Source organism: Crocodylus siamensis, chromosome 1 (assembly GCF_052110815.1).
Source record: "Crocodylus siamensis isolate JL-2025a chromosome 1, ASM5211081v1, whole genome shotgun sequence".
NCBI lineage: Eukaryota > Metazoa > Chordata > Crocodylia > Crocodylidae > Crocodylus > Crocodylus siamensis.
The window spans coordinates 152579677-152606341 of record NC_143395.1 but is presented as its reverse complement, the minus strand read 5'-3'; the positions used below and the strand labels follow the sequence as shown (position 1 = coordinate 152606341).

General features: G+C 43.8%; 1 protein-coding gene across 12 annotated transcripts in view; it reads right to left on the bottom strand.

Moving 5' to 3' along the window:
- Window positions 1-26665, bottom strand: part of LTBP1 (latent transforming growth factor beta binding protein 1) — a 357999-nt gene that overhangs the window by 77676 nt on the left and 253658 nt on the right. For all 12 annotated transcript variants that reach the window (XM_090045635.1, XM_090045667.1, XM_090045616.1 and 9 more), the window contains 6 exons: window positions 24541-24666; window positions 23423-23548; window positions 20357-20479; window positions 13653-13772; window positions 11665-11787; window positions 9226-9348 (listed from right to left, as the gene is read on the bottom strand). In XM_090045635.1, coding sequence (XP_089901761.1) covers window positions 9226-9348; window positions 11665-11787; window positions 13653-13772; window positions 20357-20479; window positions 23423-23548; window positions 24541-24666 — 741 coding nt within the window. The remainder of the gene's footprint in view (window positions 1-9225; window positions 9349-11664; window positions 11788-13652; window positions 13773-20356; window positions 20480-23422; window positions 23549-24540; window positions 24667-26665) is intronic.

Below are 26665 nucleotides of genomic sequence, written 5' to 3'. Positions count from 1 at the left end.
GTTGATATACCTTTGATCAAAGGTGAACCTTTGATCCTCAACATATACTAGAAAAAATCTGAGAGACTTTCTGAAACGTCTATCAATAACAGAAGAGCTTTGTTTACAGTCAAGGTATGTAATCATTTTTTGCTTTCCTGGTGTGAGAGTCTGGAAAAAAAATACTCAATAGATTCATTATATGAATCTCTAATACTCTGTCAGAGAGAGGTCAATGTATAATAGAGATAACATGAAACAAGGTCTAAAACAGCTTAAGGGCTACTCAGTCTGACCTAATGTACAAGAGATAGTCCAAGATGTCCTGACCTTTAAAGAGTAATGGAGGGACAGCATGCCGAAGTGATCAAGCACAATCTGCTTCACTTTCACTGACAACTAGATCTTGTGAAAACCTTTCTACTATTCATGAGAATCTTTTTACTTCCTGTGAATACACCTTCTCTGCAGAAGTCAACCACTAGGCTGTCTTAAGGTGGAGCCACAGTAGATCCAGATGCATAATGAGACCTTTACATTGTGAGGAAAGGATATGAACTCAGTGGTAAAGTACGGGAGCTTTTATGCAGTGGCTGTTCAGGTCTAGATACTACACACCTGTCTTGGTTAAAGTGGGGCTTGATTTTCTTATCCCTTTCAGAAGGAGAAAATGCAGAAACCCAGAGATCCCAGGGTGCGGGCAGAAATGACATTTGTTGCACAACTGCCCCCTTCAAATTGCTCTAAAGTCATGCCCAAATAAAAGAGCATGCCTGCAGAACTTTCCAATCGTGCAAGAGTTCAAATGAAGTGGTTCCTAAGAGAAGTGACTTAATTAATTTCTGTCTGTTCCAGCTGCAGCACAGTAACCTTCAGCTGCTATCTCTGGATGGGAGGGAGAAAAGGCAGGGGAGGGAGGTCCCTTCTGAGGTTCTCTCAACTCCGCTGGAGTGGGTGAGCCAGTGGATAGGAGCCCCACACCCTGGGTGGGCTCCAATCTACCCACCCTTCCACTTCAGCGAGGCTGAGAAAGGACCTTCCTCCCCGGCCTTATACACCCTCCCATCCAGAGACAGCAATGGAGCTGGTGGGGTGGGGACAGAGACGGGTGAAGATGCAGTCTCTCTCCACAGATTGGCTCCAAATTGGAGCTGATCCTCCACACTTCCGATCCAACAGATAACATTGGTTGGATCATGGCATTTCTATGAATTGCTATGAGTTAGACCCAGGAGCTGCACTTTTGTCTGCATCCTTAGATTGTCCATGTGAGGCTCAAAGCTTAACTTGGAGAGGTCCACTACCAGCATTATAATCATAGATGGTGGAGAAGTTAGTCTAAGCTAAGGAGAGTAAACAAGCTTGCAAGTGGATAGATGTTCAGCACATGCCTGCAGTGGCTCAAGCCAGAAGCCAAGGGGTGCTAGAGCAACCCTTCTTGCCACGGGGAAGCTGAGATGATGAGGGGGGCATGGCCAGGCCCTTGCAGGCCTACCCAGCAGCTCCCTGACAGCTGGAAGGAATCCTAGCACACGGGGCTGCCAGGCCCCAGAGGGGAACTCTTCCCCTTCCTCCCTTTCCCCCACTGCCGCAGGGCAGGAGGGGAGCTCTTTTTGGTGCTGGGGGGCTCTTCTCCCTCCTACACCCCCCACCTTCCCTCAGACCCTACCCAGCTGATCTCCACACTCCTGCTGCCCCTGTGTGGGGAGGAGGAAGAGGGGGAAGCGCCCCCCCAGCATGGAACAGAGCCTCCCCTTGCCCCCTCTCTGGGGTTGGGGAGCAACACATGGAGCCCCCACTCCCAGCCTCACAGGAGTTGTGGGGGGGAAAGAGGAGGAAGAGTCCCCATCTAGCGCCTCACAGAGTCCCCCTCCTCACCCTGGGAGAAGGAGAAGGAGGAAGAGTCCCCCCACAACATGGAACAGAGGCCCCCTTTGCACCCTGAGGGACAACCAACCCAGTATGTCCCCACTAAGGTGAAGGGGGCAGAGAGAAGGGTTTTCTCACTCCGTACCTTCCCTGCAGCTGGGGTCTGCCAGCTCCAGGGGCCACCGCTGCATCCTCCTCCCCTGGCAAACAGGCAGACCTCTGCTGTGGTGAGGGGGGAGGAAAAGGAGGGAAGAATTAACCCCCTTCCTGCCATGCTGGCCAGTGTCTCTGCTAGGGCCCATCCCTGCTCCGGCTAGAGAGCAGAGGGGTAGGGTCAGCTCTGCAGCTGGAGCAAGAGCCCCGCCCAGCCCAGAAAGCATGCTGGGATGCCGGGGGGTGTCTTCTTTATCTTAAACCAGCAAGGGGTCTGGGACAGACATTGCAGAAACCGATATGAGCCAAATCAGTTAAATCTGATACTACATTCAACCAGGTTTATCTCAAACCAGTTTTGGCCATTTTGAAACTGGTTTATGTGGACTGAATGTTTGTTCTGTTACAGGTTTATAACAGTTTCTGATCACTTACACCAGTTTATGTGTCATGCCTGTTCCTAGCCTAAAAGTCAGGTCCATCCCGCTGTCTCCTTGTCCAGACCCTCTGTGTTCTTTCTTGCTGATTTGCTGGTTTTGACCCCTGGTTCTTTCCCTGGCACAGCCCCTGACACCCCCAGATTCTGGTTCTCTGCTTTTGATTCTGTCTCAAACTTCCACTATGGATTTTGGCTTCTGACCCCAATCAACCATCAGGTTATCCTGTCTTCAGCTTTGGCTTCTGACCCCAGCCTGTCTTGACTTTGCCTGTGGCTTCCAAATCCAGTTTTGATACCAGACCCTTCTGGACCTTCAGTTCCCTGGGGGTTGATCTGGACCTGTGCTTCAAGTGTCTAACTACTAGGATAGACCACCAGTGCCACAATAGATAACAGAATGCTTGCCTAGACGATAAACAGAGACTATGTTTCCCTGGAAGCAAATAAAAGTTTTACATATTGAGTAGCAAGACAAATTATGCCATGAAGCCCATCAGTCTGAGACAAGTTGTGATGTCATTGGGTGAGACAATAGTTCAATGTAGCATGAAATCAGTCAGGTGGCTGATAAGCCTTTGCTGTGGAGTCCAGTATAGCTCCCATAAGTTTTGTGTGGAAATTGAAACAGGTTACTTACTAGGAGGCCTAGATGATGTAATAGATAAAGGATGTTCTAGAAATTTTCATGAAGTTGCTGTGACCACCCGTAGGGCTCGAAAGGACCTCCAGAGGTCACCTAGGTCCAACCCCCTGTCTGAGGGAAGATCATTCCTATCCAAACTATCCCAGACAACCATAATATAAACCCTACATAAGACTATTCTCAACCCTGACACAGCATAGACCTAATACCCTAATCTGTCCCAGGTAAAACAAGGGAACAATGGCAGCCAATGTCCTGCTTCTATAAAAATGTTGTCAATATATGCTCAAGAGGTCCCAAGTAGAGGGCCACGCACCTGCTATAGAGGAAGGCAAAATCCCACATAGTCCATACCAATCTCACTGTGGGGTGAAATTCCTTCCTGACTGCATATATGGCAATCTGTCTGATGCTGAGCAAAGAACTAGCCAAGAACTTCTGGCTTTGCTCATAGCAAGCGAATCAGCACAGAAAAATGTAGCATAAAAAAGCAGGGGGAAGGGGGAAGAAGGAGCAACCAGCAAAACCCAGAAGTATGGGAAATAACCAGGGTAAAAAATAGGCATAGCTATGCCTAGATTATCCCTAACCAGTGGTTGTTCAACCTCTTCTTGAACACCTTCAGTGATGGAGAGTCGACAGCTTCCCTCGGCAGTCTACTCCATTGCCTTACTATTCTTACAGTGAAGAAGTTTTTCTGGATAGCTAATCTAAACTTACTTTGCTGTGACTTCAAGCCAGTGGTCCACATCCTCCTCTCTGCAGCAAGAGAGAAAAGGTGCTTTCCCTCTTCTTACGGCCACCCTTCAAGTATTTGAAGACTGCTATCATGTCCCCTCTAAAGTATCTTTCTTACAAGCTGAACATGTCTAGCTACATCAGCCTTTCCTCATGTGACTAGCCTTCCAAGCCCTTGATCAGCTTTGCTGCTTGCCTCTGGACCCTCTCTAGCTTCTCCATGTCTTTTTTAAAATGTGGAACCCAGAACTGCATACAGTACTTCAACTGCATACAGTACTCCAGATGAGGCCTAACCAGCAACTGCAGGTTTGATGTTGAGTACAACTTTGTGTCAGAGATGAAAATGCTAAGACTTTTTTGAAATAGAAACAGGTCTTAATGAGTTCTGGACAGCTGGCAGCAGGCTTGAACTCCCACAAAAATTAGGAGGCATACTTAAATTGGCTTCAGGGGGCATAACTACACATGGGCATTTAATACACATTAGCCTAATTTAAGGTGCATTGGGCATGTGTCTATAAGTACCTTAATGTACCTTAAAAATGGCAATTTTAGGTTAATCCTCCCTAAATTTGATACCTACATAAAACAAATATCAAGTGTAGGCACAATTAGTTAAACAGCATAAACACACATGTAGACGCATAAATGAGCATTAATGGAGGGACCTTAGTGCTGGGTCTGCCTTGGCCCTAGGGGGTTGGCCAGAGCCCAGCCCCAGGGCTCCTGGCTGACTGCCTCTCTTTCTCCAGGGCTGGGCTGCTCTCTGGCAGCCCCTAGTTCCAGGCTATTAAAGCCTCCAGCCATTTTGTGCCTTGGGGCACACAGCACATGGAAACTGAGGGAGCCAGTTCTGCCTACAGGAGTCCACCAGGCCCTGTGTATCCCCCTGGATGGGAGAGCCCCAGGCAGCCTCTGTCAGTCCTGTTCCCTAGCAAGGACTGCTCCTTGGCCACAGGTGAGTGCTGCAAAGGGCTGCAGCCTACTGTGACCTTTCCCACACCTAAGATTCCCCCAGGCCTGTAGGACCTGCTCTCTATAGCAGCAGGGTCAGCACCTGCTGTTTGCTGCTCCTCACCCCCAGCTCTGTCTCTTTGCAGGCACTGTGGTGAAGCACCTCTGCCATGTGGCTCACAGTCCCCACCCTTGCCCCTGTCCTGGGTGCTGCTGGCACCCCTTCAGGGCTGGCATCAAAGGGACAGGCACGCAGGGGCCCAGAGAACCAGAGCAGGGAACATGTCCAGTACATCGTCCCCATCAAGCACTGTCCACATGTCCATACCCACGTCAAGCACCTGGGCCCCCAACTGGACCTGTGAGGAGATGTGTGACCTCATGGGGCACAGCTGACATCCAGAGGCAGTCTGCACATGGTGGGTGCTCAAACACCCACATTTATGAGGCCATATCTGGTGGGATGCATGCACAAGGCCACTCCCAGATGGTTGGGCAGTGCTGTGTGAAGGCCAAGGTCCTGCAGGCACAGTGGGTGACCATGACCAAGTTCAATCATTGGTTTGGTTGTGCCCAGAAGACCATGCCCTTCATGTGGGAGCTGACCTGAATTTTGGTGCCCCAGAAGACAGGCCACACCCCAGCAAGTGCCACCATTAAAGTTGACCTGCCCTCACCCACACCCCAGTCTGACATCTCTGGTGACATGTCACTGAAGGAGGGGAACTTGCACCTTCAGCACCCCACTCTGCCCACCTCCCTGACTGCTGCATCCACTGGCAGCTTGGGGAACTCTGCCCAGTGGCTGCATCACACCCTTGGCCAAGCCCTGCACCCTGCAATGAGGAGCAGCTAGCTATGCCACCACTGGCCACTAGCTTCTCCTCAGAGGAGGGCCCCTGGCCAGGTGTGGCCTGCTGCACACCACAGGCCATGGACACAGGGCACAGCCAGATGCTGTCGCTGATGGGGAGTCCTACACTGAGCTGCCAGCCTGGCCATCCCTGGACATGTGTTAAGTCCTGCACTGGGGGAGAGCCCTCCCAGTCCCTGGCCCTGGTCTATTCCCTGTCCAAACAGCCTGCACTCCCTGATTCCAGGTTCCCCACCCCACAGCACGCAGAGAAGCAGGACACAGTTCCAAACTTTATTAAGCAGCCCATGTCCCCACAGCTGGGTGGGCACAGGCCTCACACACCGAGGAAGGTGTTGATGCTTGTGGCAATGTCCTTCTCTGCAGTGGGGGGCAGGTACATGCAGCACTGCAACAGGTTGCCCTCCAGGCAGCAGCGGAAGTTGCAGGGTAGCCTGGGTTTGCCTCTCACACTGTTGTAGCTCAGAGATCCAAAACAGGAGCACAGGTGTGCCTGAGGCACCAGCAGGAGCAGCAGCAGTGGGGCTTGGGCACCCCTCTGCTTGCATCAACAGTTCATTGTTCCCCGCCTGGGACACATGCAGCAGGGACATGCTCGGGGCACAGCGGTCGTGTGAGGGGGAGATGGCCCCATGACATCTCCCCAGACAGGCCCAAAGTAGGGAGGGCAGGGGTAGGGCCAGCCCCTTGCCCCAAGGAGCCCCATGCATCCCAAACCAGGCACTGTTGGCTGGGCAGCAGCATGGCTGGTAAGGGGGGGGGGGGGGAGCTCGGTCTGGCAGCCCCTAGTTCCTGGGAAGGGGGCAGAGGAGGAAGGCTGCCTACAGCCAGCACCTCTTGCCTCTGCAGGTCCAATATCTGGACATGGTGGAGAGATTGCAGGGCCCTCTGGGAGTGCCACATCAGGGTCACTGCTACCCACTGCTAGAGCTGCAACACACCAGGGACTGGATGCTCCTGCTTCAGCAGCTGGAGGCAGTGGAAGAGAACTTGGCTGTGTGGCAGCAGGTGTGGGAGGCATGGGAGCTGGCCTGGTGTGGGGGGAAGATGTCACCCGGGAGATCACCCAGGGGAGGCATGGGACGAGGCACAGTGGGAGCACTGGGCCGGCTGGAGGCCCTGGAGCAGTGCTGTGTAGAGTGGCTCCAGTAGCAACTGACCAGCCAGGGCCGGCCAGTGGAGGCTACATACAGGCGTCTGTGGGGCTGTGGCAGAGAAGGATGAGGCAGGCTTGGCCACCACCTTCTCCTTGCTGCCATGCTCGCAGCAGTGATCATGGTGCTGCTCACAGGAGCAGCTGCTGCTGTTGCAGTGCTCCCGCCACACCTGGGTAACGTGCTCCACCTCCCCACGCGGCTTCCACCACCAGCCCTGTTCCTGCAGTTTCCGTCACAGGTGCCATGACCACTGCAGCCACTGTTCCTGGCTGCCACAGGTGCCTCAGCCTTCTGTGGGGATGGTGCTGACCACAAGCAGCCATGGGGCAAGTGGTACTTGGGCTCATGACAGGGGTGCGGTGGTGGCACTGTGAGCATGGTGACAAGAAGAAGGTGGCAACAGCCAAACCCTTCTCATCCTCCTCTTCCACTGTGGCCATCACAACCACACTGGCAGCTCCAAGGTGTGCCACAAGAGTCACTCTGACTCACTGCTGTGGTGGTGGCTGCACCACTGCCATACCCCTGCTGTGAGCCCAAGCACTGTGGCTGCTTGCACTCAGCGCTGTTCCCACAGGAGGCTGAGATGCCCATGGTGGCCAGGAACAGCAGTGACAGTGATTGCAGGATGGGATGTGGGGCCAGCAGTGGCAGCTGTGTGGGGAGATGGAGCACAGCAGCCAGGCACAGTCCTCTGATAGGAGCCAGGGGCAGATAAATATTAGTTTTCTAAATTTTTTAGGGGCCCCGTAGGCCAGATACAATGACTTGGCAGGCTGCATCCAGCCTGCAGGCCGTATTTTGCCCACCCCTGATTTAAATGCATGCCCATATTACCCCTGGGCATCTTAACTTGTTTGTCCTTTTCCATGTAACAGAAGTATTACTTGAATCTGTTAGCTGGTACCTGGTATTCTTTTTCTGCACACTTTGAAGTTGATGTAAGTGTTGCTGGTGTTTCCCATAAGACTTTGGCAAGGTCCAGTAACCCTTAAGTGATCAGAATTGCCAAATAGTCTATTACCAGGGTATAGGTAATATATTGAGGATTTTATGAGGTTTTTAATGTATTACTTTGGTAGAGATCTCAGAATTGCTGCCATTCTCCTACTTAAATTGGTAAGATTTTGTGACCTTTAGAAGTTGAAAAAGTCTGATTTGATACCATAGCCTCATCTGAAGACAATAAAAAGTTGACTGGGATAGGGTCCCCTCTGGGGAGGATTCTTGTTCCTGTCACTAAAGAGGTGAAGATTCCCTCTTAGAATGCTGCAGGGATAGTAACCTAGGCCTAGAATACAATGGTGAATCACATCTTCTGCAACAGTGATATCCTCAGAGCATTCAGAAGTTTCATGTACACTGGAAACTGTACAGTTCCAGTGGTTACAGGGAAGCCAAACCTCAGAGTCGGATGAATGATTTTTTGTTCTATCATTCTTTGGAGATCAGAGCCTGGGTCACGTGAAAACTTTCCTGCTCTGGGAAGACTCTGGTCCTCTTTACGCCTGTCTCAACTCTGAAGCGTGTGACATTGGGAGACGGTATCTTAAAATGCTCTTTTATCCCAGGAACAAGGAACCCAAGAGCCAGTATCACTCAAGCATGGGAAGAGCCTCTTTGGGTCAGCTCCTGAAAATTTCCTTGAAATGATGCTCACATAAGAATGTTGTCAAGCAATGAAAAATAAGCAAGGATGAGGAATACCCCCAAGATAATGACAGTATCAGTTTTGTAATAAAAGGCCTGCAGTCTTCCAATGTGAGATACTCCTAAGAGATATGACAACTGTTTCTTACTGTACAGTACTTCCTCTAGCATGCATTGTGCATTTCTCATGAATTTTGTTTTCCAAGACTGGTATGTAGAGTGCACCTCTGAGACAGTGAAGGATGCTAAGCTCCACTCCAGGAGAATGTTCTCTGGATCTGATCTAGGCCACATGCTTTCCCCTGGCAATGCTATTCAAGTTTGAGATTGTGGTGGTTGGCTACAGGCCCCCACACCAGGTGCAGAAGAAGCTGTAAACCCAGGAGACCCCCACATAAACAATATGTGCTGTCAGTAGCTTTTGTGGCCCATGGATAAAAATAGTTGTGTGTGCTAAAATATGAGTAAAGAGGAGATGATCTTATTAAAAAGAGTTGTTATTTATTACCAACAAAAATCAAATTATTCTCTCACTCTTCCTATTGTAAACATAAGGGTAGGTTTTTTATACATATAGAGATAACTAGGACTATGTGAAAGAGTATTCATGAGACTGTGAATTCATGAGCTGTACTGATGGAGACCATTAATGGGCCATCAAAGAATGGAGAAGAGCAGGAAAAATAAACCTCCCTCATCCTAAAAAATGGAATAAAAATAGCCCAGGTCTCAGTGGAAAATTCTCAGTGGTAAACCACATTCTTACCTTCACACTGGTCTCCCGTAGATGATAGTGTGTAACCTTGTTTGCAAATACACCTGAAAGACCCATCTGTGTTTCTGCAATGCCCATTTGTGCACAGAGCTGTTTGCTGACATTCATTTATATCTACGAAGGAGAAGAAAATGTGTTATCTAAAGAAAATGGTAGTGCTACACTTCTGGAAATACTGGCATCACCACCTTTCTATCAGGGGGCGGTTTTCAGGCACACACTGCAAGATTGTTGCACTGCAACATTTTACATGAAGATCAGATTTTCTTATTTAAACAATTGCTCTATATCAGTATTAATCCAGGTCAAATATCTCTTTTTGTTTCCATAACTGTTGTTAATCCCTCAGTGCTTGGAGGGATTTCTTCACTTCCCACAGACTGGGGTCAGCCCAGGTCAGCAGATGTATTTGGATAGGAAACTCCAAATTTTCTAAGGAAAATTTGGAAGTGGTATTGCTGATTCAAAAGGCAGGTCATGTTCCAATGAGTCACTACTGAATAATCATCACAGATGAATATTTGGGAGAAATCTTTTGCTGGAGGTGTTGATTTTTTTAGGCTCTAACTAAATTAGGAAATATTAGTAAGTATTAATTAAGTGGTGTATGAAAATGTGTTAGCCTCTATTACGAACAGGCCTTAGCATCTTTTAAAATTCATTAGCTAGCTGTGGTCAGCCCTAGGAAGGATCAATATTGCTTTTGATTAAACAAAGATATGCCATTTCATAAATGCCAAAAGTAATCTGATATACATGTACAGGCCATTGGGAATGGATGTGGTAGATTCTCAGTCACTCACGGAGGATAAATTGGAACTCAGTGTCTTTCTAGGGATCTGTTGTAACTCAAACAGAAGCTATGGCTTGTGGCAGAAAAAATGAGGATTTTTTTTTCTGGCCAGAAGGGATCAGATTAAATGATCAGAATGGCCCCTTCTCACCTTAAAATATATGAAGCACAACTGATTTCAATAACCCTTCAAGGCTTCACCCATATGTATCACACTGCAAGATTGGGGCCTTATTTTAAAAGTGTGCATACAAAACTACATATTTCCATAAAAGCTCTGAGGAAGCAATCGATCTTTGCCATATACTTCCTCTAAAATGAGACTGTCACACTCCCTGGCTATAATTCCTAGGCTAGGAATAGAAGGTACACATAAACTGGTATAAACTATTAGAAATTGGTTCAAATCTGTAACACAACAAAAGTTTAATGCACACAATCCACTTTCAAAGTGGCTGAAACCAGTTTAAGATAAACCTAGACGGATGTAGTATCAAACTTAACTGATTTAAGTTAAAACAGTTTATTGAACTTCTGTCCCAGATCCCATCCAGATTTAAGTTAACTCACAGTTCCTAAGTATCCCAGGATGCTTTGCAGCTCCCCTTAGAACCCTTCCCCCCGCAGGGTGGGCAGGCTAGGTTTAACAGAGCAGGGAGGCATATTCAAGTGCCCCTGGCTTCTGCCCTGAATCACTACAGACATGTGGCTGCATTTCCAGAATCAAAAGTGAAAGTCTGTTCACTTGCTTATTGGTTTAATTTACGCAGCTTAGACTAACGTACAGAGATTGAATTGATTCAGCCTCAGGCTTTTTGATGGTCTGTACTTAGCCCTAAAGCTTCTGATGCTAAGAATGGTGCACTTACATGGTTTTGATTTTCCCCTTTTTTCTAAGGAAATAAACTGAAAGTAACTAAATCAGAAATACTTACAACAATTTTAATATAGCAATATGAATGTATTGTTTACTGTTAATTAATGTAATAACTTCAGCTATCATGCATTTTATGAATAGGTCAGAGCTGGCTGGTAGCCTGCAGGCCCTGGTGGCTGCCTCTCCCACTGCCATATGGTGGAGCAGGCCCCAGGGGTCCTCATGCTGCCTGTGCAGTCTGTGTAGTGGGGACAAGTGAGTCATGCACTGCAGCCCATGTCGTATAGGGTGAAGGGGGCTTTGTGAAGCTGGCAAGGTGCTGAGGGCTGAAGCAAACATAGCCTGTATGGCAGAGAGTGCAGAGGGCATGTATTATTGCAACTTGTGTGCTGGGGACCCATATGAAGCTAGCTGAGCCCATGCAGCAGTAGGGATCTGGTGGGGGTTGCCCTCACAGCATGCAGCCCGTGTAGTATGCAGCCCCAGATCCACATGCAGGTACACCATGAGGCTCCTGGCCGTACCTAAGTTGGACAGCCTGGCACAGGTCACAGAACATACAGCCTACATAACACAGCCAAGTTAACAAAAAACCTTAACTCTTGTATTTTCTGGCTTGTTTGAAGTTTTTCCTTTGCAGGCTTAATGATGTACTTGAATTGTTTTTTAATTAAATGATATTTTGTAACATACTTTGGGTTACTGTTGCACAACAGTTTTGTGCTAGATGTACTATTGTGAGTTTTAGAAACATTCCTACCTTCACACTGATCCTCTGCTGCAGACAGTTTATAACCATAGTTACAAGTACATCTGAAAGATCCCTCAGTGTTTTCACAATGTCCATTTGTACAGTAACTGCCATACTGGCATTCATCTATATCTGTAAATATAAAATAAACATGGATATATAATAATGACTTAGTTCCTATCCACACTGGCTTTTCAGTCCAGTTTATGAACTGTATTAAAATTCTGTTTAAACAGGGTTCTAATATGATTTGGTTAGCCATTATGGGCTTGTCAAAATCCTAGCCCACGATCTATTCTAGACCATTATCTTTCCCAGTATGAAATAAGAATGGTTTGAGCTCTGAACTATATCATAGCCTAATCTGGTAGATAGTTTTTAAGTAGGACTGCAGCATAAGTTAGTAATGATCATATTATCTTCATTTACACTGGGCTTTTTGCACTTGACTTTCCTGCTGTCAGTGTAGACCAAACATTACCAAACAGTGGCATATTTTTGCCTGTATTCTATAGACCTACTCCTAGAAAAATCTGACAACGCTGTCAAAAATATTGGCAACTGACTGACATCACCCGTGTAAACATTAGCACTCCTTGACTGCTATTGTGAAGAATATACAGGAAAAATGTCTAGAGTAGACACATGGCCCTAGAGTAGACACAGCTCATACTGGCTTCTTTGTATTAGAAATGTATTTAGTTGACACTGTTTCATGTTTCTTCCAGTTGAAGTCCTCGTAATCTAAGTTTGAAATTGCTCTGTTATTACATGCTGTTTTTAAGGTACACCCACATTTATGACTGCCTTCTCCAAAAAGACCTAAAGGAGTAAGGCACCTGACTCAGTAGAATTTGTGTCCCTCACTCATTTAGGTTCCTTTGAAAGTCCCAGCTTACAAGGATAACAAAAACACCCAATGGCAAAATATTAATGATCTAAAAGAGAAGGTTGGTAAGGGAAATGATAGGACCTATGTCAGGGTAAAAGCCAACCCTCTCTGGGGGTTAAGAAATATTTTTTCCCAATTTAATAGACTTGTGCAACTCCAATGAAATCAGTATAGTTACCTCGAAGTCACTTCTCTGTATTTTTGCCTCAACCAATTCAAATGTCAAAGAAAATATCTAAAACATTATCCAGGTACTGTTACAGTCAGATGATTAGGTAAGAATAAATAGCTATGTAGTTTAATGTAAACATATCATGTTTATAAAGCACTTTGTATGCCAGAGTCCCACTGCATTTCAGAAATCAGTGTATGTATCTACATACATAGGTTCAAGTAAATCACTTCCTTCATAAATTAAATGAAATCAGTTTTCTAAATGTTCATCCAGAAGCTGATAGCTAGCTTCAAAAGACTAGTGGCACTGTACATTTTTGCAAAATACCACCATTTGCTATGAGCTCCACAAATAGTTGCCACTGGTCCTAACAAAAGAGGGTACTGAACAATAAAGGGTAAAAACACAAATAGGACAATAGGAAGTGTGAAAAAATTATTTCACAAAAACAATTTTAAATTGAACATTACTGACCTGTTGGGAAACTATTAGAGATGTACTTGCTAGAAATAATGATAATTTAGATGTGTTTATCAAAGTATTTTGTAAGCCAGTATCTGTATTATATTAAATAGCAGCCCAGTCACATTAAAGTATTAGCATCCTCATGTTTTTGCAACTGTTCAGTTTCCCTAGCAATGGTTTTCTCACATAAATATTACCAGTTCAAAATCTCTTCAAATCTTATATTATCCATTTCCACAACTAGATTTTCACAAAACATGAGAATTACAGCATAGATTTGATGTTAATTTGACTAGAGTCAGATAACATTTCTTCATTTCTTCCCTCTCTGAAACCAAAAACCATTTTGAAATCCACATAACTTCCATTTCTTTTTTAGAATAAAAGGAGGTTTTCTGGCCAGGATATCTCTGAATAAAAAAAATCAATGTATCAACATTTGGAATATAAATATAATAGACATACCATGGCATTGTCCATTCCAGCCTCTGAATCCATCCGTGCAAGGAACGCACTGATACGAGCCAGGAGCGTTAATGCACTGTGCATCTGGACAAGTACTTTCACTCAGGCATTCATCAATATCTTTAACAAAAGAAAATCAAAATCACCGTGCTGCAGGGCACTCAAAAACAAATCTCATCTGATGATGATGACTGCATTTATGTCATATTCCAGACCTATTCCCCTGAAATTATACCTGCTGCCTATGCACATGCTCCTTAGCATTCCAAACAGCATGCTGCACTATCACATGGATTAAGCTCCCGTGAGTTTAAAAATGGCTGCAGGGCACTTTATCTAAACCTTGTTTGGTCCTCATACATAATTAAATTAAAGCTATCAGGTGAATCACCTTAAGATTTTCTCCTAAGTTAGGGATTCACTGATAGCTACATGTCAAGCTTTTAGCACCAGTAGGATCTTGAGGCCTTGGTCCTGGATTTGTCACCCCATTCACCAGATATAGAAATCAAATCCAAAAATTAAGAAATGTTTTTTGATGTGCTCTTGAATGACTAAGGGCACTGTGAGTACTGAAAAGTAATCTTGGAATACAAGAGGGAAATATTAAAAATTCTCAATTTCTGAAATTTAAGTGAATCCCATCTGTTTTTCAATGCCACTAGTTAATCACCCAGCCAGGCTCAGCGGCTTATGGAAGCCCAATGTACCGGCACTGAAGGTCTAAACATACTGTGGGCTTCCCTAGCTAAAGGGGGATCTGCTTGGGGTTTGAGGGCAGTATTGGAGAGGGCATGTATAGTGTTGCTTCCCCAATCCTCTCACATGCATAACTAGCAAGCAGATGAGGTGTAGAAGGACTCTAAACCCAGGCTGAATAAGTGATAATCAAAGCTGGAGGGGAGGCTGGGTGGAAGGAGAGGGCATACGGATAGATAGAATGAGAGGTGGGGGCTAGCAATGCCTAAGAAGAGGGGGAAGGCTGGCTAGACCATTCTCTGAGACTTCAGAATCCATCCCACTCCATTCTGGGTGGGGTAGATGACAAGGGCATTTATACTGAGAACCCTGAACCCTTATTGACTGGTATTGCATCTCTCCAAATAACTTTCTTTCACATATAAAAGAACTTCACAGTGCCTACAAAACATGCAACCTACACGTGCTAGTACATACAAAATAAAATATGATAAAGTCAAGCACTCAAAAACTAGGAAATGCTAGAATTCAGGTTGCCTGTATTGCCTTCATCCACATTACATGAACACATACTAGTTTCTCTAATGGACCCTTACCTCATCCAGTGCACAGGACGCCCTGAATTCACTCAGCCTTTGGACCTGCATTAGTCACTTGTGCCATATCTCTATATATTACCATCAAATCTCTTTGTCTAGCTCCTGTCTTATGAATTTGAGGACTCTCTCCTTCTCTGTGTTATTGGGGAGCAGCATGGGGGGGGGGCACTGATAGCACAAGGAAATAGTCTCCTTGCTCCCAGGGCCAGTGCCACAGCAGTCCACAAAATCCTAGAGCAGCAAATGGAGGAAATGGCCTGTTCGGCCCCTGTAGTTCTGCATTAGAGTAAAAGCTAAACTGCATTTTTTCAAAGCCTTCTATTTAAGCCAAGTATGTGTAGTTTTTTTAATAAGAAAAGCAACATGCCCATCCATGACACAAAGCCCTCTCTTACACTGCCCTTCCAACTCCAAGACAGTTTTCTGAAACAGGGGTGGCCACAAGTAGCACACCTGTCCAAGTAGCACAGGCACTTGTGTGTGTTCCCCATGGCAAATCAGGAAGCACAGCAGCAGCAGATAGGATAGAAAGCAAAGCAGCAGATCGGGCAGGATGTATAGGGCAGGAAGCAGAAATCAGAGTAACGGATTGGGCAGCGGAAGGGGATCAGACTGGTACTTAGAGAGGGTGCAGGGCTAATTTGCTGTACACCTGTCAAAAAGATTGGCCCTCACTGTTCTAAACCATGAAATCACTAATGTGTCTCAATATAACAGCCATAAAAATTGCTTAACACAAGTAAAACATATTATTTTCCCAAAACTTGTTCTCACAAGTGACTTTACCCCATCTTCAGATTTTTCTAATGAGCCTGAAGTAAATATTCAAGTTGCAACAAGAGGGGGTTAGGTTGGATATTAGGAAAAACTTTTTCTGTAGGAGGACGGTGAAGCACTGGAACAGGTTACCTAGATAGGTGATGGAATCTCCATCCTTGGAGGTTTTTAAGGCCCAGGTCAACAAAGGCCTGGCTGGACTGACTTAGTTGGGATGGTCAGCTTTGAGCAGGTGGTTGGACTAGATCAGGGTTTGTCAACTGGGGGTACACGTACCCCCAAGGGTACTTGGGAAGGCCCTAGGGGGCATGCATGGGTGGGCAGGGACAGAGCACCGACACCTCCCAGGAGCAGGGCTGTGAAGCCACTGCCTGACCAGCCAGACATTGCGGGGCAGGGGGGAGTGGGAAGTTTACACGCAGCAGCCACTGCCACCCACCACTCTGTGTGCTGCTGCCATTCCACATCCAGCGGCACACCACCCTACCCTCATCCAGCTGCTGGGGGTATACTTATTAAAAAAAGTTAAAAACCCCCGGACTAAATGACCTCCTGAGGTCCCTTCCAATACTATTTTTTCTATGATATTCAGAATGGGGATTTTCAGTCCAAGTCACAGAATCATGGAGAAGCTAGGCTGGAAGGGACCTCCAGAAGTCATCTAGTCATATGACATGTAGCAGAAAGTGAGGGACAGTAAAGGCAACCAGTAAAGCCCAGAAGCATGGGAAATACCCAAGGTAGAACATTAGCATAGTTATGCCTAGATCTTCCCCAACCAGTGGCTGTTCAACCTCTTCTTGAACACCTCCGGTGATGGAGAGTTCATAAATTCCCTAGCCAGTTTATTCCACTGCCTCACTATTCTAATAGTGAAGAAGTTTTTCCAGACATCCAATATAAACCTACTTTGCAGTAACTTAAAGCCATTGGTCTGCAACCTCCTCTCTGCAGAAAGAGAGGAAAGGTGCTTTCCCTCGTCTTTATGGTAGCCCTTCAAGTATTTGAAGACTGCTATCATGTCCTTTCTTAAGCACCTTTTCTCCAAACTGAACATGCCTAGCTCCTTCAGTCTCTCCTCATATGACCTGCTTCCCAAGCCCTTTATCATACTTGCTGCCTGCCTCTGGACCCTCTCTAACTTCTTTTTCCATGTCCTTTTAAAAATGTGGAGCCCAAAATTACATACAGTACTCCAGATATTTATAGCCCTTCCCTGGTGGTCTAGTGGTTAGGCTTTGGCATGCTCACTGCCATTGCCTGGGTTCAATTCCTAGCCAGGGAAACCCTTCTTCTTTGCTCTTTGGACGGGGGGCTGGACTCAATGATCTTCTGAGGTCCCTTCCAGCCCAAATGTCTATGAAATCTATGAGATGAGGTCTAAGCAGTGCTGAGTAGAGGTACTATCACCTCCCATGTCTGGCACCTAATGCTTCTGTTGATGCAGCCTAAAACTGCATTTACCTTTTATGTGGCTACATTACACTGCAAGATTCCCTTTTCAATAGGGCTTCCAGCCAACCAGGTGTCACCCATTTTATATTTTTTTTTGATTACTCCTCCTGAGGTGCAGCACCTTATATTGTCCACATTAAACTTCATCCTGTTAGCTCTAGCCCAACTTTTCAAAATCTGTTAAGATCCTTCTGAATTGTGCTTACATCCTCCATGTTCACAATCCTACTGTTTTGTGTTGTTCGCAAACCCACTCAAGAATCTTTACATGCCACCATCCAAATTGTTAATAAACATGTTGAACAGTCCAGGACAGACCCCATGGGACTCCACTTGAAACCTCCTGCCATTCTGTCATGGAGCTGTTATTAATCACCCTTTGCTTGGATCTATTGAGCTAGTTATCTATCCAACTTGTAGTAGTTTTGTCCAGCTCCACATTTCTCTAATTTGTTATGAGACGGTCATGTACGACCTTGTCAAGAGCCTTGATGGAGTCCAGACACATTATATCTACAGCATTCCCTTCATCCACCCAAGTAATTACTTTGTCAAAGAAGGAAATAAGGTTCGTTTAACACTACTTGTTTTTCATAAATCCATGCTGGCTGTTTGATCAGCCTTTCCTCCTGCAGATGCTTACAAATGACTTTCCTTAGAACATGCTCCAGTAACATCTATGGTATTGAGGCAAGGCTTACCCATCTGTAGTTCTCCAGGCCCTCCTTTTTGCCTTTTTTAAAGAGGGCACTATGTTCACCCTTTTTCAGTCCTGTGGTACCTGGCCCATCTCCCACAACTTTGTGAAGACCATTGCCAAGGCCTTCAAGATCTCTTATGCCAGTTCCTTCGCTATCCTGGGATGAAGGCAATTCTGACTTGAATTCATTCAGACCCAACAAATGCTCTCTGACTGTCTCTTCTGTTATCTACTACCTCATTTTACCCCCTTAGCCAGATAATCCTTATTGGGTATCTGTCCATCTGTAGCTAAATCTTTTTTTGAAGACTGAGGCAAAGCAACTGTTGAGTAGAACTGTCTTCCCTGCATCTTCTGTTAGAAGTTCTCAAAGTCTGGCAAAATTCTGAAAAAACTGATGACAGGGTCATAAATGTTATGCAGCTTCAGCTGTAGGCCATATTAACCAGCTCCACTTTTAATAATGCTACCCCCTGAATTATGTGTTCAGCAAGAGTAATGTGTATGGGATTACAGTATCTTAGGATCACCTGACTGATATTGAACTGGCTTGCTCCATACGTGGATAAACACCTAATCCCCAAATAAGGCAGTTTTTGTCCTGGAAAAGCAACAACAAGCCAGCTACTCAGTCTAACTCAACATAGTGAGGACAGTTTTGAAAGAGGCCAAATCAGAGGAGCTGTGTTCATTGTCCTGACAGCCACCTACGATACAGTTAACCAGCGATGACTCCTCCACAAGACCCTGGAAATGACACATGATGTGTGGGTGTAATGAGGTGGTGAAGATGCTCTCTTAATGTTTAATTTCCTTGGCTTAATGGGATGGTGTGGGAGGATTTTTCCCATAAGCAAACTTTAAGTTTTCAATGGAACATTGATTTATGGGAATTATTTATGTGTGTGTGTATGTGTGTGTGTATGTGTGTGTGTGTGTGTTAAATAATGATGGGCTACAGTCCAGCTACTTAAAATAAGAAATCTGATGTGCTGGCACATTTTGATTTCTATTCATTTAAGTTCATTTAAGATTGATTCTTACTGGCAGCAAGTGTTTGTCAAGAGGTGGCAGTTATGACTAGGGAAAGCAACTGCGTGTCTAGGGTGGATAGCCTGAAAAAAATAATGGCAGAATAAAAGCAATGGATGGTCTGAACAGGAAAGGCTTTAGCAAACTCAGTAGGAGCAAATACATCTACAGCAGACTTCAGTTTCCATTATTATTACAAGAGTGTGTTAGCAACTTTTATGCAATGCGGAATAACTTGGAACAGAGCACAAATGAGGATATATTTAAAATGCAACCTCTGTCTGTGGCCCTAATTCACTATTAAATTAATGTTGAAACACTGGGGGGGAGGGGAATGAAAAGATTATGCCAAAAAGTAATAATACAAGTTTTTGAAGGTCAGATGTACTGGGACTTCTTGTTCTATTAAATGGCACTGTCTGCCAGCTCCATATTCCAAACAGGAAACATATTCCATTGTTCAGTGTTGCTTTTACACAATAGGAAAGCATAAAATGATGACCCTTGTTGTAGCTAGCACCTCTGTAAACAGCTAAGAAAGGAAGATACTAAAATACAAAGTTACCAGGACTCCAGACTAGAAGTTCAGTATCACCTTTCTTTTGAAAAGAAATAGTGCCAATAGCTTTAGGTTCCCTCTGTCATGGAGGAATGTTTTTGTAATGTCTCAGAGCTAATTAACAAATGAACAGGAATTTGATTTGAAGGTCCAGGAGTCAAATAATTGCAAATATTGGATGATTTTCAGAAACGTTTCTTGTAAATTGTTATATTGGGTAAGAAATCTGACTTTGCTGATCAAACTTCAGTTCTGGGTTTCTCAGACCTAAATGATAATTATTCCATCATAAGCTACATGTTAGCTTTATCTGTCATGTGTCCTTTTGAGCATTTTGACATTTTGAAGAAGGTTAAAGGAGCTGAAGGCCAAGTGAAATAAAGTCAAAACAGTATCTATAAGAGACAACACAATAGAAAGAACAAGACAGAAAGGACTACCCCAGTGAAGATAGACTAAGGGTGTGAGGCAAGAATGACAAATGACTGCAAGGAGAGGAAGAAATTCTATACTGAAATCTTCCATGTGTTTAAAAAAGGAAAAGAGACAGAGAAATGGGAACATAGTGAAAGATTCAGTGTCTGTTAGGTGGAGAAAGTATTAGGTCTAATAGGTAAAACTCCATATTGCGCATATGTTACTTAATAATTTAATCAAATAGCCACTAGTTAAATATAATCATGACCAAAATTTCTACACAAAAATACCTCTAATAAATAAAGTTGATCAGAGAAATTGGAAACATTAATATGGATACAACACCAAATATTAATACCAGTATAACAAGAGAAAATTCAATATTAATACACTGTGCTAAAATTTAAATAGTTTGGTTTGCTAAATTTCATTGCCATATTTTCCCCACTGTAAGGTCAAAACCTACCTTCACATTGACCTCTTCTATTCATTCGGTATCCACTGTCACAATATTCACATCTATACGAGCCAATAGTATTTATACAAAAGCCTTCTCCACAGGTGTGAGGTCTCAAGCATTCATTGAAATCTGGGAATGGGAGAAATCAAAAAGGAATTCATAGGCCTAAGTTAATCACAAAGTGGCCAAAGTACAAACTGTCTGCATTTTGTCCACACTATTTTCATAGATTTCATAGATGTTTGGGCTGGAAGGAACCCTGAAGATCATCAAGTCAACTTTTTTTAAGTTAAGGCAAGTTTGGATTTGCAAAATCTTTGATTGCTATCATATAAGCTCATAACTGCCATATAGGATTTGCTGATTATGACTCTTAGCCTTGTTTAAAGATATGACTGCAATGAATAAAAGCATCGCAATAGCAGTCACAGGTACCTATGCTTCTCAACTCAGAAACGGTTTTTCATAAAACAGTCATTTCTATCAGACTGTATGAAACTGTACTCTTGGATAGCTACCATTTTTGCAGGACTGAAAGTGCCATGAAAGCACCCGCTATTCATTGTTCAACAGCAATTAAAGCATTCACAGAGGACTGTCTAGTGTTGACAATGTTGAGAAATGAACCATAACAAAAACAAAAAGTTCATGTTAATCTGCAGCACCTTTAGTGTAGTAACTCAGAGTACACAAAGGACTTCAAGAACCAATGGCAGCTTTACTTAATAATTTAAGGCCCCTGGCAGATGTGCAGTTAAAGGTGTGATGGGATCTGGTGTGAGATCCTTACAGTCATACTTCCTGCCATGCCACACATGGATGGCAGGAGGCATGATTGTGTAATCGAGCATCAGATCCCATCCTGCTGTATTGCTAGTGATCTCCATAAATTGCACTAAAAGTACCTTCTGCAGAAGGATCTTTTAATATTTTTCATTTTGCTGCTTGTACCCTCCCTCACCTCTAATTGGTGGAGGGGACCTGTTGTCCAGGTCATTTGCTGCTGATTGCTGAGAAAGCAAAAACTGAGGCATATTTAAAACCTCTGCTAATCGGGCAGGGCCTGGGGAGGTGAGGCACAAGCAGTGAAATAAAAAAACTTTAAAGAATCCGCAGCAGGGGGCACTTCTGGAGAAATTTATGGAGATCCCTATTTATTGCTGGTGCAGGGGGAGCCTGAGATCCTGATTCTGGGATCCCCCTGCACTGGCAAGTATTAAGCTCCAATGGCTGGGAGCCTTGTCAGCTGATTGGGTTCCCATATCTATCACTGTGGCTGGGAGCTCCAGCTTGGCCACACATTCCATTAATAGCATGATAGGAACCAGCTGCAAAGTTATTACACAAAATGTGTGTAATAACTTTGCAGCTGGTTCCTATGGATACAAAAATGTACAAAATATGGTACAAAACATATGTAATAACTTTATGGCTTACTCTTTGTTTTATCATGCCATTAACTACATTAACATGTGGCCAGGTAACTACTTAAGATGTGATTAACTGGTTAATAATGTCTTAAGTGTAACGTGTACCAGGGGTCTAATGCAATCTTTTTCGAAGGCCAAGATAGAGACAACTGTATGGAGAAATTAACATTTCTCTTCTTCTACTTCTTTTAATTAAACATTATTTAAGATTACAAGCAGTAAAAGTAGAATTCAGCTGACATTATTAGAGAAATATGAAGTACAACTCTTATATTTGCATAATAAAAGAGCAGTATTTTAAAAAAGTTGAAGTTCCTCCTAAGACAAGGCTTTAACAAATGCAATATAATATGCTGTACATTAGGCCTCTGGCACACATTTATTTAATGGAACAATACAAGCTGAACCTCAATCCCAACAACCGTGCGATTTTGGGACTGGGGATCAGAACCCAATAGTTCCACTACTCCCTGCCAGTGCAGCTGGTACCCACACATGGGGCTGACAATCAGCTGACTGTTGGCCCCAACCCTGGACAGTACAAGGTCCAGTTCACTCTGCTGATTGTTGGCTCTGGCTCAGACAGCCCTGGGTACGAGATCTAAGGCTGTCAGGACTGGGGCTGACAATCAGCTGATTGCCAAAACCCTGCTGTATCTAACTCTGGTCAGGCTGCCTGATACATGGGAGCAGAGGCTAACAGCAGGGACTTTAAACCCCACAGCATTGCAGCCTGGGCCCCAGAATTGGCAATCAGCTGACTGTCAGCTCCCAGACACGTTAGTTCTAATGCGCCAGACAAACAATCATGAAAGTGTTCTACATTGTATGTGGAACATTTTTATGGCTTATTCCCCAGTTTATGACACCTTAAATTGGGTGCACATTTAGTGCCCTTTCTATTTATGTCACAATTAACACATTAATCCCAGCATAAATATAACATGTAAGGGGGGTGGTGGGAAAGCCTTAGAAACAGTGCGAGAAATTCTATTTTCAGTTAAATCCAGGGTAACTCTGGCCCTTGGAGTTCCCTTTAGCAAATTTGCTCGCAGCTGGTTGCTCCCTTACTATATCAAGTCCACATTTTTATCCTATTTTGTGGAAGGTAATGGGTGATTCATAGGCAGTGGGTACAGGCAGATATGGAGGGATATATGATCAAGGCAATGTATAAATTTATATGAACAGTGCTTTCACACTGTGAGACTTAAAGATGTCAAAAAGCGAAAACAGGGTAATGGATAATAGTGGAAACAGGATAGCTTCGTGAATTTGGGGCAGCTGCAAGGTCTGGGTCTGTTTTACAATTTTAATATTTTACCTTGCAGCCAGTTAGAAGTAAGGGGAGGGAAACATGACTTCATACCTTCATATCTACAGTGGCCAATAACTTTTAAAATAAGTTATATCTGGAACCTTATTTCTTAAGTGTGTCTGTTAGAAGTTATCAAGGATTTGAGGTTTTATCTTTTTCCTGTGAAATATCATAAGGAAAACAACATCGTGATCTCACAGGGTCAGATCTAACGTCACTCAAGCAGGCAAGAGTTTTTATTTTGGCTTTCAATAGGTCTGAGATAAAGCTCTTTACGATAGTTTTGAAATCAAAATTTTCTTTTTTATAAAGACCAGTAATTACCAATGCAGTCTGTTCCTTCTTCATTAGCCATGAACCCTGCTTGGCAAATACATAGGAAACTTCCTTCTGTATTTTCACAGCGTCCAAGGGAGCATAAATGAGGTGTATGAGTACACTCATTAATATCTGTTAAGAAATAAAAATATAAGAGAGAGCAGTAGGCAACAGTCAATCCTTCTGGATCACAATTTATGAATGAGAGGTCACCCAGACCTTCAACATATACAACTAAGCAAGGGAACGGAGCCTGCTTAGATCTTCCACCCCCACTTTAGACAGAATCCAAAGGCCAAACTGAGTCCAGACATTCAGTACTTCAATGGCTGTAGTTATGTGTACATCCAGAAATCAAACTAGGTCTCCCATGTGGCAGACAAGGATTCTACCACTGAACCATAACAGTGGGTTAATGACAGAGAAAATATAGCATAATAGATCATGACTCTTTTACCTGCTCCATCCCACAAATACATGACTAAAAATCACCCCAAAGTGCAGCTGATTTAAAAAGATATAAGCTCCTTAAAATAGATGCTAAAAGAAAAAGAAAAGTTCTACTTCACCACACCAGAGCCGGCACAGTAAGGACATATTAGTAATAGGTATAAATATAATGTTAAGCCATAAACAGAGAAGAGAAAAGCAGCCATGTTTGGGTATTTTTAAGTTCAGCTCTTCTATGTAAAGTCTGTTTAGTAAATTAATAAAGGCCTATATGGGCCCAAATGTACACTTGATTTTGATATTCACCCTTGCTCTTTATATTGATCAGATCCTTGGATTGTCAAATACCCTGTTGCTAGGGCAAGTCAGATAACTTAAGATAGCTTCCTGCTCATTGTTCTCAACTCCTCTTGAGTTAAGCAGGCCTTTTAATGAATTCATATAAAAAAAATTAAAATCACTAATCTCCATTCAATTTTGATTAAATTACAGATTTACTGGGACCTGATTTGTATGTAGACTGCTCTTTGATAAATAAAAAATATTTTTGAGCCATTGTGGAACATACAGGAGAGGAAATAGCTCTGACTTATTTGTTATACACAATACCTGGCAAGAACAGGCCCTATATTTCAAATGCTTCACTATAGGTTTTTAGAAAAGTTCATTCATACCAGAACATTTTGTCTGTTGTTCATTAAGCTTGTAGCCCTCGTAGCAGATGCAGGTGTATCCCACAGGCAAATTAACACAGTGTCCTGCTCCACAGATATCGGGGTTCACTGTGCATTCATTGATTTCTGAAGAAACAAACCAACCAAAAAGCTTACTTTAAACCATTCTTACTATTTCTATGAGTAGGCAATATTCAGTTATTCCAAGAAAAAGAAGAGAAGCCCTGAAAGCAGCTGTGAACCAAGTTGCCCACACAACCATTTATCTAATGAGCAACAGAGGGTAGAAACATGTGATATCACATTTATACCAACACAAAAAATATTATGACAGCATAAATGGCAAGCCAATAGATTTCCCTACCTTTTATTGCAGCACACCAGTGGCCTCAGTGGAAGGTAGTGTTAAATAGTTCTGCTTTATTGCAACAGATGTCTATTTGCTCTGTGGCACAAGAATGCGGGCAGCCCAGAGCTGCCTGCACTCTCCAGCCACTGCAGGCAGGAGCTCCGGGGGCTTCTTGTATACCCCATGGAACTCCCAAGCAGGATCATGTCCCTCAACCTTCAAGGACTGTGCAGGTCCTGTGCTGACTGGCAGCTTCTTGCCAGGGCCTGTGCCGTCTTATGCTTCACACCGTGTGGGCCTGGTGTGGACAGACGGGGTGCAAGGAATTCCCCAGGCCCCATGCCACTTCACACTGGGACCCACACCTCCATGTAAGGCATGGTCAGTGAGGGATGTGAGGGAATCCCCGGGCAATGTCCTTCATCCAATAAAGTAGATCAGCTGTGACTGGATGCGTCCTGACAAAACTGATCTGCTTTGTTTGGTGACATCTGTTTTACCCTCATTTGAATGACCTAAAAAAGGGTCTCTTGCAAAAAGCTGATGGTGGTGATTCAGATAGTGGGTGTGTCTACACGTGCACATTTAATGTACATTAGCCCAATTTAAGGTGCATTAAGGTTGTGCATCTACATGAGCCAAAATGGTGATTGTAGGCTATTTGAGCCTAAATTTGATGCCTGCATAAAGCAGTTGGCAGGGGTGGGCATAAAGCAGGTATCAAATTTATCTGCAAATAGCAAAGTTGCACTAGTCAAGCTAATGCACATTAATCTGCATTAATGCACCTTAGCATGTGCATGTGTAGACATGTGCTTAAATCACCTTAATGCGCATTAGGTTAATGCTTAAGTTTAGGCATGCGTAAAAGTACATGTAGATACGTTCAGTGTTAAGAAAATCTTTGATGGTGGAGAAGCTGCACTTTGCTTGAGATATAATAAAAATGTTCTGAACTCCTATGATTCATTAAACAGCATAACACCGCTAAATGTGAGTTATGTTCAGTACACTGGCCAATACATTAATATTGTGTTCTATAATATAAACCTCTCCTAGTTTCAATTCAATATGACATTATTCTTTCCAGGCTCTAAAATGTTGTGTAATGCTAAAGAGTTGATGCATTTCATCCCATAATGAAGATCAACATTTAGCTTTGATTAGACAAGAAAAATGTTGAGTGTGGAAGAAAAGAAAACAAAGAATTGGAGTGAGAGGGTGTTTTGGCCTGTAAAATTCTGAAATATCAATCATAAGTTCCTGACACTTAGAAGATTGAAGCATTTCAAATTAGATTTATTATAATTTGCATCAAATGTTCCACAGTGGGATCTTCCTTTCAAACAGAAAGGGCTAACATGTTGGTAGAAGTGGCTTCATTTCAGTGAGGTGAAATGACTCTTAGGCAGGGGTGGGCAATTATTTTAAGCAGAGGGCCACTTACTGAGTTATGGCAAACCATTGAGGGCCACATGATAGGCAGCCAGGGGCAGATAAATATTAATTTTCTAAATTTCTGTAGGCCGGATAGAGTGGCCTGGTGGCTGCATCTGGCGCACAGGCTGCATTTTGCCCACCCCTGCTCTTAGGTTTCTAAAAGCACATCTTGAAATTCTAGAAAGGAACATTTGTGATGCTGCCTAAATGTTAAGACTTTCTATGGAAATAGTTGTAACTATGTTTAGCTGTAGCTAAATTTAGGAGAACATAGAAGTAATCTAAAAGTAAGGAAAAAAACTACAAAAGGATAATTACCTCCAAAAGCAGTAACTA